This window comes from Callithrix jacchus, chromosome 22 (genome assembly GCF_049354715.1).
Source record: "Callithrix jacchus isolate 240 chromosome 22, calJac240_pri, whole genome shotgun sequence".
NCBI lineage: Eukaryota > Metazoa > Chordata > Mammalia > Primates > Cebidae > Callithrix > Callithrix jacchus.
The window spans coordinates 38299771-38314314 of record NC_133523.1 but is presented as its reverse complement, the minus strand read 5'-3'; the positions used below and the strand labels follow the sequence as shown (position 1 = coordinate 38314314).

At 50.0% G+C, this 14544-nt stretch overlaps 1 protein-coding gene across 3 annotated transcripts; it reads left to right on the top strand.

The window, feature by feature from the left end:
* The first annotated feature begins 1917 nt into the window (after positions 1-1917).
* LYPD5 (LY6/PLAUR domain containing 5) lies at positions 1918-13594 on the top strand. Of its 3 annotated transcripts, none has more exons than XM_054250057.2 (5): positions 1918-2316; positions 9906-10034; positions 10878-11054; positions 11263-11409; positions 11864-13594. In XM_054250057.2, the coding sequence occupies exons 2-5, from the start codon at positions 9971-9973 to the stop codon at positions 12100-12102; spliced, it is 627 nt and encodes a 208-aa protein (XP_054106032.1). In that variant the 5' UTR covers positions 1918-2316; positions 9906-9970; the 3' UTR covers positions 12103-13594. The 3 variants fall into 3 exon arrangements, with proteins under 3 accessions (XP_054106032.1, XP_017823435.3, XP_054106031.1); XM_017967946.5 differs by lacking the exon at positions 1918-2316 and adding an exon at positions 6587-6717; XM_054250056.2 differs by lacking the exon at positions 1918-2316 and having other exon boundaries at positions 9388-10034.
* Positions 13595-14544: the final 950 nt, after the last annotated feature.

Sequence of the window (14544 nt, the reverse complement as noted above, 5' to 3'; positions counted from 1 at the left end):
CAATATAGAAGAAAAAGAAAAAAGCATAAAGATTGGAAAGGAAAAAGTAAAATGGATTTTATTTTGCAGATACCATGATTCTACTGTCACCATGTACAGTTGCTCATGTTGGGCACTGCACAAGAGCACTACACCTAAGGAGGTGCTATTCATATCACAGACATCTTTACTATTTTTTTTAATCTTTACTATTTTGAAAACAACTTTTTGAAAAGTATTGTGTATTGTGTATTCCATTGCTGTTTGCAAAAAATGATTTACAATTATTGCAACTACATTCCAGCAGATGGCAGTAAAGTGTCTTGTTCCAACAGGGTTGGTAACTACCTTTCTACTTCCATATACTAAGGAGACGTTGATTTTGAAATGGAAAGATGTGTTGATTTTATGTCATTTAAAATGCTTGTGCTTCTAAACAATGAGCTGCTTTTCCACCTGATATGCAGAACATTTTTTAAGTCCCTAATAGTGTCAGCACATTGTCTGTATTCAGTATTTCATATTGCAGTTCATATTTTCATCTAATTCTTTACCAGACTGGAATTGTTGAACTCTACATTCTGTTTTAATATTCTGTATTCTATATTTAAAGCTACAAGTCCTGGCCAGGTGTGGTGGTTCACACCTGTAATTCCAGCACTTTAGGAGACCGAGTCGGGTGGATCACCTGAGGTCAGCAGTTTGAGTTTGAGACCAGCCTGGCCAACATGGTGAAACCCCGTCTCTACTAAAAACACAAAAAATTAGCCAGGTGTGATGGCAGGTGCCTGTAATCCCAGCTATTCAGGAGGTTGAGGCTGGAGAATCACATGAACCTGAGAGGCGGAGGTTGCAGTGAGCTGAGATCGCGACATTGCACTCCAGCCTGGGTGACATGAGTGAAACTCCGTCATAAATAAATATTCTTTCACTTGGCACGAACCACTCTATAATAACTAATACCCAGTTACCATTATTAATCCACAAAGAATGTGTGTGGGTTGAAATTAAAGAGTATTATGCAAGTCTGTTAATTACATTATGATAGTAGTTTATTAGTGCTTTAGCAATTTCATCAGTATAAAAATAAACTATTATTAAATTCAATGATTCATTACCTACATATTATTGTAAGATGCTAAAATTCTAAAGTAAGATATTAACCTTATTTGACATCCATCAAGACAAATAATCAGGACCAGAAAATGGAAAGCTATTATGAAACAAAATGGATTATTGAATGAATTTGTGAGATAAACAAAGTCACAAGGGGAAAACAATGCCACAACTGCTAATTTTGCAGAATGTAGCACAGATCCATTCATGACTGAGCAGAACAGAACACGGATTTACTCCTTCCACTTCTGTATAATCCAGGGAAAAAAATTTCAAGAAATAACTGGAAGACAGGAAAAATGGAGAATAAATGAATCCCTTAATTACATGCTCTTTTTGTCAATCCAGGTACCCAGTCACCTAATTTAAATATTAAACTCTTGAAATGTGAATGTTTAAATATTAAGCCCTTAAATTTAAACTCTTAAAAATTATTCACCTTAATAAGAGCATTTAGGCTGGATGCAGTGGCTCATGCCTGTTATCTCAATGCTTTGAGAGGCCAAAGCCAGTGGATCACTTGAGGTCAGGAGTTTGAGACCAGCCTGGCCAACATGGTGAAATTCTGTCTCTACTAAAAATACAAAAATTAGCTGGGCGTGGTGGCGCACGCCTGTAATCCCAGCTACTCCGGAAGCTGAAACCTAAGAATCACTTGAACCTGGGAGGCAGAGGTAAGCCAAGACCATGCCACTGAGCTTCAGCCTAGGCAACGGAATGAGACTCTGTCGTTAAAAAAAAAAAAAGAGCATTTAACTTCTAGAAGGCTTAACAGTAGACAGAAAAGTTGTTTCACATCAGTTTTTTCATCTGAGGAATAAATGACCAGATCAGGTAACTTTGTTTCATCTTGAAGGATTCTGTAATTAATCTTTATTTCAAAGAGGTCGAGAAAAATACACTAAAGCAAATCAATGTGTACAGTCTGGTGGATGCTGTGATTTGCCACCAAACTCTCTTCAGGAATGAAGGACTCTGACCTCTGCATCTGATGTCAGCCGCTTGGGCATTGTCTCAGCTGAACAGAACCCACAAGCCCAGTGCCAGACCTCCCCCTGGGGCTCACTGAACCCTTGGTTTGACTGAATCAGGACCCAGCCTCTCCCTCTTCTCAATCCAGCTTCCTTTCCCTCCCTTACGCAGCTGTTGATCCCAAGGTCCTGCCGCTAATCTCAGCCTCGCAATCTGCCTCCCAGGAGAGCCCAGCCTGCAACAACACAGGTGAGTACAGTTATCACACATTATTTGAAAATGAGAAGGTGGGCCAGGCGTGGTGCCTCACACCTGTAATCCCCGACCTTTGGGAGGGCGAGGTGGGCAGATCACGAGGGCAGATCTTGATCAAGAGATCAAGACCATCCTGGCGAACATAGTGAAACCCTGCCTCTACTAAAAATACAAAAATTAGCTGGGCATGGTGACACGCACCTGTAGTCCCAGCTACTTGGGAGGCTGAGGCAGGAGAATCACTTGAACCCAGGAGGTGGAGGTTGTAGTGAGCCGAGATTGCGCCACTGCACTCCAGCCTGGCGACAGAGCAAGACTCTGTCTCAAAACAAAACAAAAATAGGCCGGGTATGGTGGCTCATGTCTGTAATACCAGCACTTTGGGAGGCCGAGGTGGGTGGATCATCTGAGGTCAGGAGTTCGAGACCAGCCTGGCCAATATGGTGAAACCCCGTCTCTACTAAAAATACAAAAAATTAGCTGCGGGCACCTGTAAACCCAGTTACTCAGGAGGCTGAAGCAGGAGAATCACTTGAACCTGGGAGGCTGGGTTCCAGTGAGCCAAGATGGCACCACTGCACTCCAGCCTGGGCAACAGAATGAGACTTGGTCTCAAAAAAATAAAAATAAGAAAATAACATATTGGTACACAATCTGCATAATTCAATTTTTGACAAGTTAATGACTAGAGTTCCAAAAAAAATTTCACAATTTTGATAATGTATGGAAGAACATTTATGCAGAACATGAAGACTGGAAGCAAGTGATATCCCACATTACTTAGGAAATAACATCTAAGGCCAGGCGCGGTGGCTCACACCTGTAATCCTAGCACTTTGGGAGGCCGAGGTGGGTGGATCACCTGAGGTCAGGAGTTCAAGACCAGCCTGGCCATCATAGTGAAACCCCATCTTTATAAAAGAAAAAAGTTTAAAAAAAGGAAATATCTACAGCACATTACAATTATGGTATGTTTGATTAATGGAATCATGTCAAATAAGGCAAGAAATACTAAATACTTCTCAACCGTTTGGGCCACAAAGCCTAGAAGGTGCACACATTTAATAAAGTGCTTATGAAAATCGAATATGGAAACATTTTTGAGAGGCCGGATGTTTGCAAACATGATTGGAAATGGAAGTATACGTGGAAACTGAGGGAATGCAACAGAAGATCCTTGAGAACATTCTAAGGCATTCAACAGACACTCAGACACCAGGCAGATGAGGACAGCCAGATGGATGCTCCCAAAAGGTGCGGGGAGCTGACACTTCAAAGTCTCCGAAAGTACCTGAAGGATACCAGAATCAAAAGTGCACACATCACTCACGTGCTCACATACTCACCAGACTGGTCTGCCTACCCTGTAAGCCTCAATCCCTGAAACTGACAACTGCTGTGAAGACCTCAGTGCTTCCACCTTCCATGGGGGCTCAGAAAACCCACCCTCCTTCCGGGCAAGACTTTACTCTCCAGAGGTTCTGAGCACAATCCTGCCCCAGTTTGGATAGACCCCCCTCCCCCCGCCCCCACTGAGAGCGTGGGGCAGGAACTGGAGAATCAGGAAGGAAGAATAATTTGGATGCAAAACAGGTTCTGGGAAGTGAGGCCTGATGGAAGGGAGGGATTTGGCAAGATGAGGGGAAGGGAGGGCATAACCGGTGAGTGTCCACAGTGGCTGGGTGTCTGCTGTCATAGAAAAATTGCACGGGCAAGAGAGACTTTATTCAAGGTGATGGCAACAGGGAGAGAGACTGAACTCAACTCCATGGAAACAAATATGGTAGAGTGTCTCAGCCCTAGGTGGATTCATGGAAAAATACGGGAAGACAACAGGGGGAATGGGCCAATGGGATGTGCCCATCACTCGGAGTTATTCCTGAAGCTGCCAGTGTTTTTCTCTGTGATTGGGCCATTTTGCTGATTGTCACTTATCAAAGTGGGGCTCCTACCCTCCCACAGAGACTGGGAGACAGGGGTGCTATCTCCCTTGGTGATTTCTAAGGAATAATTCCCAGGTCCTTGAAAAAGACATTGCTGGGTTGTCATGCTGGCAAGAGACCAGGAGATTTATCTACATTTCAAAGGGGCAGAGAAGGCCGGGGCGTGGCGGCTCACATCTGTAATCCCAGCATTTTGGGAGGCCGAGGTGGGTGGATCACTTGAGGTCAGGAATTCCTGACCAGCCTGGCCAACATGGCAAAATCCTGTCTCTACTAAAAATACAAATATTAGCCAGTCATGATGGCACATGCCTGTAATCGCAGCTACTTGGGAGGCTGAGGCAGGAGAATCACTTAAACCCAGGAGGCGGAGCTTGCAGTGAGCTGAGATCGCGCCACTACACTCCAACCTGGGACACAGGGCAAGACTCTGTCTCAAAAAAAAAAAAGATAGGGTGGGAAGAGGGTGTGGAGGGACAGAGGAAGAATGTGTAATTATATTTGACCCTTCGTGTCCAAGGGGTTCTTCATCCACAGGTTCCTACCTCCACGGATTCAGTCAACTCTGGATAAAAAAATATTTTGAAACAAAAATAAAAAATAATAGAACTAGAAAACAGTAGGACATGACAACTATTTACATATTGTGTTTTTGTTTGTTTGTTTGTTTTTTTGAGACGGAGTTTCGATCTTGTTACCCAGGCTGGAGTGCAATGGCTCGATCTCAGCTCACCACAACCTCTGCCTCCTGGGTTCAGGCAATTCTCCTGCCTTGGCCTCCCGAGTAGCTGGGATTACAGGCACGTACCACCGTGCCCAGCTAATGTTTGTATTTTTAGTAGAGACGGGGTTTCACCATGTTGACCAGGATGGTCTCGATCTCTTGACCTCGTGATCCACCTGCCTCAGCCTCCCAAAGTGCTGGGATTACAGGCTTGGGCCACCGTGCCTGGCTATTTACATATTGTTTTCATGATATTAGGTATTATGAGTCATCCAGAGATGGTTTAAAGCATACGGAAGTATGTGCATAGCTCATATGAAAATATGACACCATTTATATCAGGGACTTGAGCACCGTTCGATTTTGTTATTAATGGGAGCCCAGGAACCCATCCCCTGCAGAGACCAAGGGATGACTGTACAAGTTTACTAAAGTAAGGGCTCTACAAAAAGGGTGGTCCGGGGCCGAGCGTCAGGAAGAGACCTGTCTAAAGTTTCGTCCATCTGAGGGAATCACTAAGGCTCTTTTGGTCACCAGCGTTACCTGGACTCTCCCATCCACATGTGGGTCTGAGATTCTAGGTGTCTGCACGTGGCTAATGCCCCCTCTGTGGCTAGTGGATGAGTCTGATCCTAGCAGGCAGCATCTCCAAGCAGGAGGAAGTGAGACAAACCAGGAGATGCTAGCCTGGGGTCTCTGCTCCGGCACCAACCAGCTGGGGCCTCCTCTGGATGTCGTTATCTGCCAGGTGTCTGAGCATCCACCTGGGTCTGTGTCCTCGGGGGATAGTGTCCCTCTGGCTGTCTGCTATATCTCTATCTTTCTGATTTCTTCATGTAATATATGTTTATTAAACACCTGGCAGCATATCGTGTCTTTCCTCGATTCCTGGGTTTGTGTGTGTGACCGCATATTCACATCTGTCCACACCAGGCTGTGTCTGTCTTTCTGCTTCACGTGTGTCATTGCTTCCTCAAAGGCTCTCCCCCTCTCTCTCTGTTTCTCTCTTGTGTCTGTCTCTCACTACTTGTTTCTTGGTGCCTCTCTGTTTGCTTGTGTCTTCATTCATTGATTCATTCGTTCATTCATACAATGTCTCAGACATTCCTGGAGGCCCCTGACGAGTTCGCAGCCTGGTAGCGGAGACAGACGCTAGCCCAGCCTAGTTTGATCAGGGAGGTGCTGGAGGCTGAGGATGTGTGGATGAGTGGGGAGATGGGAGTCAGGGAAGTCTTAGAGGAGGGGATGACAAGTGTGTCTTTGGGTGTGGAGATGTGGCCCCAGGATTGGAAGCTGTGTGGGTGGTGTGTGTTGGGGTGGTGGGAGAGAAGGAAAGTCGAAAGGCCATGTGCACCACTTTCAGACTAGAGCAGAGTGTGGGGAGGGGTGTAGGAAGAAGGCCAGCGAGACACCAATCATTCAAAATGAAGGGTTCCAGACTACTAGTTCCTCCTCCCTCAGACCCAGCAGTGCTGTTCTCCAGCAACTAAGAATCATCCTGGTTCCATCACGATTACCTAGGAAGAGACCCGCCCACATAGGAAGGGTGGGACAGAGAAATACTGGCCAGGCTGGGTGGCCAGGATGCTTAGGACTCAGTAGAGAGAACCAGCCAGGCAGCACATCACTGCGGGAGGCGCTGTCCCAGGTGGCCCAGCTCAGCAATGGCAATGGGGGTCCCCAGAGTCATTCTCTTCTGCCTCTTTGGGACTACGCTCTGCCTGACAGGTACCAAACTTCTGAATCCAGTAGTGAGAAGGGGCTGGGGGCATGGACTTTTGGGCCTGAGGGAGGAAGGCTGGTGCCTGGACTCCTGGGTCTGAGGGAGGAGAGGCTGGGGCCTGAACTCGTGGGTCTGAGGGAGGGAGGCTGGGGCCTGAACTCCTGGGTCTGAGGGAGGAGGGGTTGGGGGCCTGGACTCCTGGGTGTGAGGGAGAAGGGGCTAGGAACCTGGACTCCTGGGTCTGAGGGAGGAGGGACTGGGGGCCTGGACTCCTGGGTCTGAGGGAGGAGGGGCTGGGGGCCTGGACTCCTGGGTCTGAGGGAGGAGGGGCTGGGGGCCTGGACTCCTGGGTGTGAGGGAGAAGGGGCTAGGAACCTGGACTCCTGGGTCTGAGGGAGGAGGGACTGGGGGCCTGGACTCCTGGGTCTGAGGGAGGAGGGGCTGGGGGCCTGGACTCCTGGGTCTGAGGGAGGAGGGGCTGGGGGCCTGGACTCCTGGGTCTGAGGGAGGAGGGGTTGGGGGCCTGGACTCCTGGGTCTGAGGGAGGAGGAGCTGGGGGCCTGGACTCCTGGGTCTGAGGGAGAAGGGGCTGGGGGCCTGGACTCCTGGGTCTGAGGGAGGAGGGACTGGGGGCCTGGACTCCCGGGTCTTGGTGGGTAAGGGCTGGGGGCTTGTCATCTTCATTTCTCTTCCCTGCCTTTGCTCTTCTTCCATCAGCCGTTTTTCCCGGTGTCTCTCTTCCCACCATCCCAGCCTTTCTTCTCTTCCTTGCTCAACCCCCATTCAAAGGTATTTCCAGGGAGCACCAGGACTCTTTCCAGAACTGACAGGAACCCTGGCTTCATCTTCAGGCAACCTCTGCCCCCACTGTGGGCTAGGATGGAAACATGCTCATTTCAGAACGGCAGTGATTACAGACAGGGAGTTAGAAAGGAAAGAAGGCTATTCTTGCACACAGCTAAGTGTGTGTGTTTCTGCTCAGCAGTGGGAGAGCTTGATTTCCGTATGTGTTCGGGTTCGGTGTGTCCTGTGGGTCTCTGCTTGTGTGTGTTTCTCTGCATGGGTTTCAAAGTTTCAGTCCAAACAAATGCTTTTGTGGGTCTGTTTCTGAGTTTGCTTTCTTTGTAAAAGAGATGTGTGTGTAATTTTGTGTATCTGAGTCTGTGTTTGTGTGTCTTGTGATTTGTAAGCCTATATTTATCTCTGTGTATATGTGCTCAGTTTTTTTTTTTTAATTTTTTGAGACAGGGTCTCTCTCTGTCACCCAGGCTGAAGTGCAGTGGCACGATCACAGCTCACTGCAGTCTTGACCTCCTGAGCCCAAGCAATCCTCCCACCTCAGCCTCCTCAGTTTTTTTATTTTTTTATTTTTTGGGGACAGGGTCTCTCTCTGTCACCCAGGCTGAAGTGCAGTGGCATGATCACAGCTCACTGCAGTCTTGACCTCCTGAGCCCAAGCAATCCTCCCACCTCAGCCTCCTGAGTAACCATGACTACAGGCATGTGCCACTGTGCCTGGTTAATTTTTTATATTTTTTTGCAGGGACGGGGTTTCCCTATGTTGCCCAGGCTGGTCTCGAACTCCTGAGCTCAAGCAATCTGCTCACCTTGGCCAATGAGACTGGCCTTTCTGTTTTTGTTGTTTTTTAAATAGAGACAAAGTCTCACTCTGTTGCCCACACTGGAGTGTAGTAGTGCAATCATGGCTCATTGCAGCCTCAAACTCCTTGGCTCAAGCGATTCTCCTGCTCCAGCCTCCCAAGTATCTGGGACTACAGGGGCACACCACCATGCCTGCCCAATTGTTTGGGCCTTTTGATGTGTTTTTTTTTTCTCTCCATGTATCTGCATTGCATAGGTCTGTACATTTTTTATCCACATAGGATTTTAATTTTTTTTTGAGATAGTCTTTTTCTGTCGCCACCCAGGCTGGAGTGCAGTGGCACAATCATAGCTCACTGCAACTTCTGCCTCCTGGGCTCAAGCGATTCTCCTGCCTCAGCCTCCTGAGTAGCTGGGACTACAGGCACCCACCACCATGTCTGGCTATTTTTTCTATTTTTAGTAGAAACGGGGTTTCACCATGTTGCCCAGGCTGGTCTTGAACTCCGGACCTCAGGTGATCTGCCCGCCTCAACCTCCCAAAGTGCTGGGATTACGGGTGTGAGCCACCACACCCGGCCCCTATATATGATTTTAAACTGTTATGTTTTTGTGGTTTCATTTTCCTGTGTCTCTAACATTGTATAATTGTGGCCTCTGGTTTTATTTGTGCTTCTGTGACTTGGTACCTGTGTTTGTCTCTCTCGGTATGATTTTCTGGTCCTGCTCTGGGTTGGTATTGTTTTTTTTCTTTTATAAATAATTTTTTTTTCTTTTTTAAAGATGGGGTTTCACCATGTTGGTCAGGCTGGTCTTGAACTCCCGACCTCAGGTGACCTGCCCACCTTGGCCTCCAAAGTGCTTGGATTACAGGCGTGAGCCACCACGCCCAGCCCAGGTTGATATTGTTATCACACGTGCACAAGCATCCTCACCAGCACACGCTTTGGTGTCTGTGTGATCTTCCACGTGTGAAGTGCTGTGCCTTAGTTAGGGGCGTTATACTGGAGGGTGCAGGTGTGTACTTGTTTCGTGTGGGAATGTAAAATTCTGCCTGGGTACATTAAGGATATTCTGTGTATATTTGTGAGACTTGGATAACCTGTGTATATGTTGTTATTGTGTGTTTATGTCAGTGTTATGTGTTGCTGGAGCTTATGTGTGTGTTTGCAGGGCACCATAGGACCACATATCATTCTGCCTGTCCTGGAGTACACGTTCCCAGTCAGGGGTCTCTTAATGTGCTGTCCACGTCGGGAGTTCAGTGTGGGGAGTGATGGGCAGAGCAAGAATGAATCACTTCCTCCTTATCTAAATCGTAGATAGAGAGAGGGCTTTCTGGATGAGGGTGGAGACCTGGAGCAGCCTGGAGGGGAAAAACTGGACTGGCATCTGCAGAGAGGTCATTACTCTGCCATGAGACAGACACAGCCGTGGCCAGCTGCAAGGGCAGCACCTGTTCTCTCAAGGCGCGGCTTCCCTGGGAGCAGAGGCGCCTGGCCCATGTGCCTGTCATTTGCTGGGTGGAGCCCTGAGTTCCTGGGACAGGCTCACACTGGCCCTGCTGACTCTGCCATGCCCCTCTCCCCAGGGTCCCAAGCCCTGCAGTGCTACAGCTTTGAGCACACCTATTTCGGCCCCTTTGACCTCAGGGCCATGAAGCTGCCCATCGTCTCTTGTCCCCATGAGTGCTTTGAGGCCATCCTGTCTCTGGACACTGGTGAGGAGCAGAAGCAGGGGGACAGGGATGAGAGATTAGGGAGGAAAAAGGGGGGAGATGGGAGGAGAAAGGGAGGGAAATTGGGTAGAAGATGAAAAGATAAAGATAGAAAAGATGGAGACATAGAGGAAGAAGAGGAGAAAGGGGGGGAAAGGGTGGATGAGAGCTGGGGTGATGGCCCAGGTCTGTAATTTTAGCATTTGGGAGGCAGAGGCAGGCAGATCACTTGGGGCAGGAGTGAGACCAGCCTGGCCAAACCCGTCTCCACAAAAACATAAAATCTGGCCGGGAGTGGTGTTTCAGGCCTGTAATCCCAGCACTTTGGGAGGCCGAGGCGGGTGGATCACCTGAGGCCAGGAGTTCGAGATCAGCCTGACCAACACGGAGAAACCCCCGTCTCTAGTAAAAATACAAAAGTAGCCAGGTGTGGTGGTGCATGCCTGTAATCCCTGCTACTTGGGAGGCTGAGGCAGGTGAATCGCCTGAACCCAGGAGGTGGAGGTTGCAGTGAGCCGAGATCGAGCGATTCCACTCCAGCCTGGGCAACAGAGCAAGACTCTGTCCCCCGTCCACTTCCCCGCAAAAAAAGTGGATGAGGGACGAGAGGTGGGGCGGCGGGAAGATAGTGGGGAAGGAAGCAAGAAAGAGAAGGTGGGAGAGGCGCATAGGGAGGAAGCGGGGAGGCAGAGAAGAACTTGGGGGAAAGTCTGGGGATGCGGGCCAGGAGGGAATGAGGGAGGGGAGGAGGCGTAGGTGAAAGAGAGAATGGAAGGAGGAAGAACGCTGAGGCTGGAGGGTGAAGCGTTTCGGGAAGCAGAGCATGAGCCCCGCTCCCTCCCCCAGGGTATCGCGCGCCGGTGACCCTGGTGCAGAAGGGCTGCTGGACCGGGCCGCCTACTGGCCGGATGCAATCGAACCAGGACGCACTGCCGCCCGACTACTCGGTGGTGCGCGGCTGCACCACTGACATGTGCAACGCCCACCTCATGACGCATGACGCCCTCCCCAACCTGAGCCAAGGTGTGCGGGAGGGCGGGGCTGGGCTCGGGGCGGGGCGGTGAGGGGCCGGGCAGCCCCAGGGAAGGCGTGGCCTCTGCTTAGCGCCTTCTCTCGGCGCGCTAGGATCTCAGCACCCTGGACTATAGGCCTGAGCCCTGGTGCAGTGCGCAGCCCGCACGACTGTACCCGGGTGCCACTGCCTGAGTGTGCATCTGTGCTCTCTTGCCAGCGCCCGACCCACCGACGCTCAGTGGCACCGAGTGCTACGCCTGTATCGGGGTCCACAAGGACGATTGCGCTATCGGCAGGTCCCGACGGGTCCAGTGTCACCAGGACCAGACCTCCTGCTTCCAGGGCAATGGCAGAATGACAGTCGGTGAGAGGGCTGGAAGGGTGGAAGGGCCTGGGCAACGGATGTGGAGGCAGGGCAGCCATGAGGGTCATGTCACCAGACCGGCCCAACACAGAGACATGGCCCTGCTCTGAGTGGGGAGGCATGATTCTGGTCTGAGGGAGGAGGCATGGTCCTGGTCTGAGGGAGGAGGCAGGGCTCTGGTCTGAGGGAGAAGACATGACCCTGGTCTGAGGGAGGAGGGATGGCTCTGGTCTGAGGGAGGAGGCGTGGCCCTGGTCTGAGGGAGGAGGCGTGGCCCTGGTCTGAGGGAGGAGGCATGGCCCTGGTCTGAGGGAGGAGGCATGGCCCTGGTCTAGGGAGGAAAACCTGAAGCAAGTCTGAGGACCGCGGCCTGGCCCTGGCCACCAAGGTGGAGGTTCAGGTGCAGCTGTCTCCCTCAGTTCTGACCCTTCCTCACTGCTCCGCCCACCCCCAGGCAATTTCTCAGTCCCTGTGTACATCAGAACCTGCCACCGGCCCTCCTGCACCACCATGGGCACCACCAGCCCCTGGACAACCATCGACCTCCAGGGCTCCTGCTGTGAGGGGCACCTCTGCAACACGGAATCCATGATCCAGCCCTTCAACAGTGCTTCAGCCACCACCCCTCCCCGAGCACTCCAGGTCCTGGCCCTGCTCCTCCCAGTCCTCCTGCTGGTGAGGCTCTCAGCATAGACAGCCCCTCCAGGATGCTGGAGGCAGGGTTCACGCACCTTCTTCTTGCTGCTTCGGCCCCTAACACGTAGCTCACTGGAAAACGATGTTAAAACCAGAATTGCACTCCTGTCCCTCTAGCCCTCCATCTCTCCCTCCCTCCTGCCCCCTAACCTGGTCAACAGGACTGGAAGGAACAGCACACAGCCACTAGCATCCCAGGGGAGTATGAAACAGCCACATCCTGCCCTGATGAAGAGCAATTCCGATCACAGCTGTTACCCACTAAGCACCAGCCAGGCACCAGGCACCCCAGAACACGGCTTCCTGTGCTCTCCCTCCAGAGCCTGTCGCAGTTCTAGGAGGGAGCTATACAGTGATGTCTTCATTGGTGTGGCCCAAGAGAGGCCCAATATGCAGTATGCCTTAACAGTTAGTAGGCCAGGCTCTGGAGCTCAGCTGCATGGGGTCAAATCCCAGCTCCACCATTCTGCCTGCAGAGACCATGGCTGAGTTACTTGAGGTCTCTCTGCCAATATTTTCTCACCTATAAGGTGAGGTGAAAATAAACTTTATAATGATGACAAGAACTGTTTCACAGTGGTTGTGGTGAGGATTGAACGAGATGAATCTTTACTCTTGGGACGCAGCAGTGGCCCAGTATAAGTGGGCTACTGTCACAAGCCTTAAGTCACAGATCAACAAACTGATAGGCAAAAGCACTTGGTTGAGCTGTGTATTTAGTGAGTAGAGAATCAGGAACCAGACTCCCAGCCCCATGAACCCCTAGGCAACCCCCTCTCCCAAGCACATGGGTGCTGATTAACTTCACAGAAAAGTACACAAGGCAAAGTTCAGTGAGGTGAAATTCTCCAAGCTGCGAGGATCAGGGAAGACTTCCTGGAGGAATTAACCCTTGAGCAAAATCCTAAAGGAACGATGGTAGCTGGCAAAAAGAAGGAAGGGCATTCTAGGTAGAAGAGACAGCCTGGACAAAGGTCTGAGGGAGGAAGGAACACCGGGTGTGCAGGACACTCTCAGAAGTGCATACACTTCATAGAGGTGGGATCCTTCCCATGTTCTCTGTCCACATGCTTTACCTCTGTCCACATGCTTTACCATGTTCTTTCACATGTTTTTGCCACTTGATCTTTACAGTAACTCAGTGAGGGAAGCAAAAAAGTAAGTTGTATCCTGCTATTGTCTAAATGTTTGTGTCTCCTCAAAATTCATCTTTTGAAACCTAATCACCAAAGTGATGGTACTGGGAGGTAGGGCCTTGGGAGGTGGTAAGATCATGAGGGTGGAGCCCCCATGAATAGGATTAGTGCCCTTATAAAAGGGGCTCCAGAGAGCTGCCTTGCCACTTCCAGCGCATGAGAACACAGCCAGCAGGTGTCATCTATAAACAAGAAGGTGAGTCCTCAGCAGCCATGGAATCTGCTGGTGCATTGACTGCGGACTTTCCAGACTCCAGAACTGTGAAAAATAAATTTCTGTTGTGTATAAGCCACGCAGTCTATGGTATTTTGTTACAGTGGCCTGAAGGGACTAAGACACATTCCTGTTTTGAATACAAGATGCCCAAGGCACAGCAAGAGAGTGATTTTCAGAGTAAGTGCCTAGCAAGAGTGGACCCCCATATCTTCTCACTCCATGTCAGCAAGCAGCCTCGTGAGAAAGGTGGGGGAGTGGGTGATTCAGAGATGCTCCTATGCTCCTGTAAGGCCAATGTGAGAAGAGCTTCAGGTGTCTTTACACCCTGACATGCAAGGGGAAGCTGGATGTTTCATTCATCCTTCAGATTTACTGAGCACCTGCTGTGGGCAAGCTGCTGCTGTTTCAGTTGTTGTGCATATGGCAGGGAACAAAAATGGCCAAAATCCCCACCTTCAAGGAGCTCGCCTTGGCTCCTTGCCAAGGCTGGCAATCCAAAGCAAACTTTGGATATTGTCTGTGTGTTTATTAGAGACAGGGTCTCACTCTGTCACCCAGGCTGGAGTGCAGTGGCACAATCAGCTCACTGCAGCCTCAATCTCCCAGGCTCAAGCAACCCCCCAACTCAGCCTCCCAAGTAGCTTGGACTAAAGGTGTGCACCACCACAACCTGTTAATTTTTGTATTTTTTATAGAACTGGGGCCCCACTACCCTTCCCAGGCTAGTCTCAAACTCCTGAGCTCAAGTGATCCTCCTGCCTCAACCTCCCAAAGTGCTGAGATTGCAGGTGTCAGCCACCACGTCCAGCCACATTTTGAATTTTATTGCAAAGGTGGTCTGGAGTTGGGATGGTCAGTTTGATGTGTCAGTTTCCCCATGGGACAGTTCCAGTCATTCAATCAAACACTAATCAGTGGGTAGATGTGAGGGTATTTTGTAGATGCGATTAAAGTCCATGATCAGTTGACTTTGAGGAAGGGAGATTGTCCTAGACAATTTGAGTGGGCCTGACTCAATCAGCTGAA

What these genes read in the sequence shown, in the direction of transcription:
- LYPD5 (XM_054250056.2), top strand. Translation starts at nt 9,731, where the DNA reads ATGAGACAGACACAGCCGTGGCCAGCTGCAAGGGCAGCACCTGTTCTC. An exon ending in CATCCTGTCTCTGGACACTG is followed by an intron (nt 10,035 to 10,877) that starts GTGAGGAGCAGA and finishes TCCCTCCCCCAG; the next exon opens with GGTATCGCGCGCCGGTGACC. An exon ending in CCTCCCCAACCTGAGCCAAG is followed by an intron (nt 11,055 to 11,262) that starts GTGTGCGGGAGG and finishes CTCTCTTGCCAG; the next exon opens with CGCCCGACCCACCGACGCTC.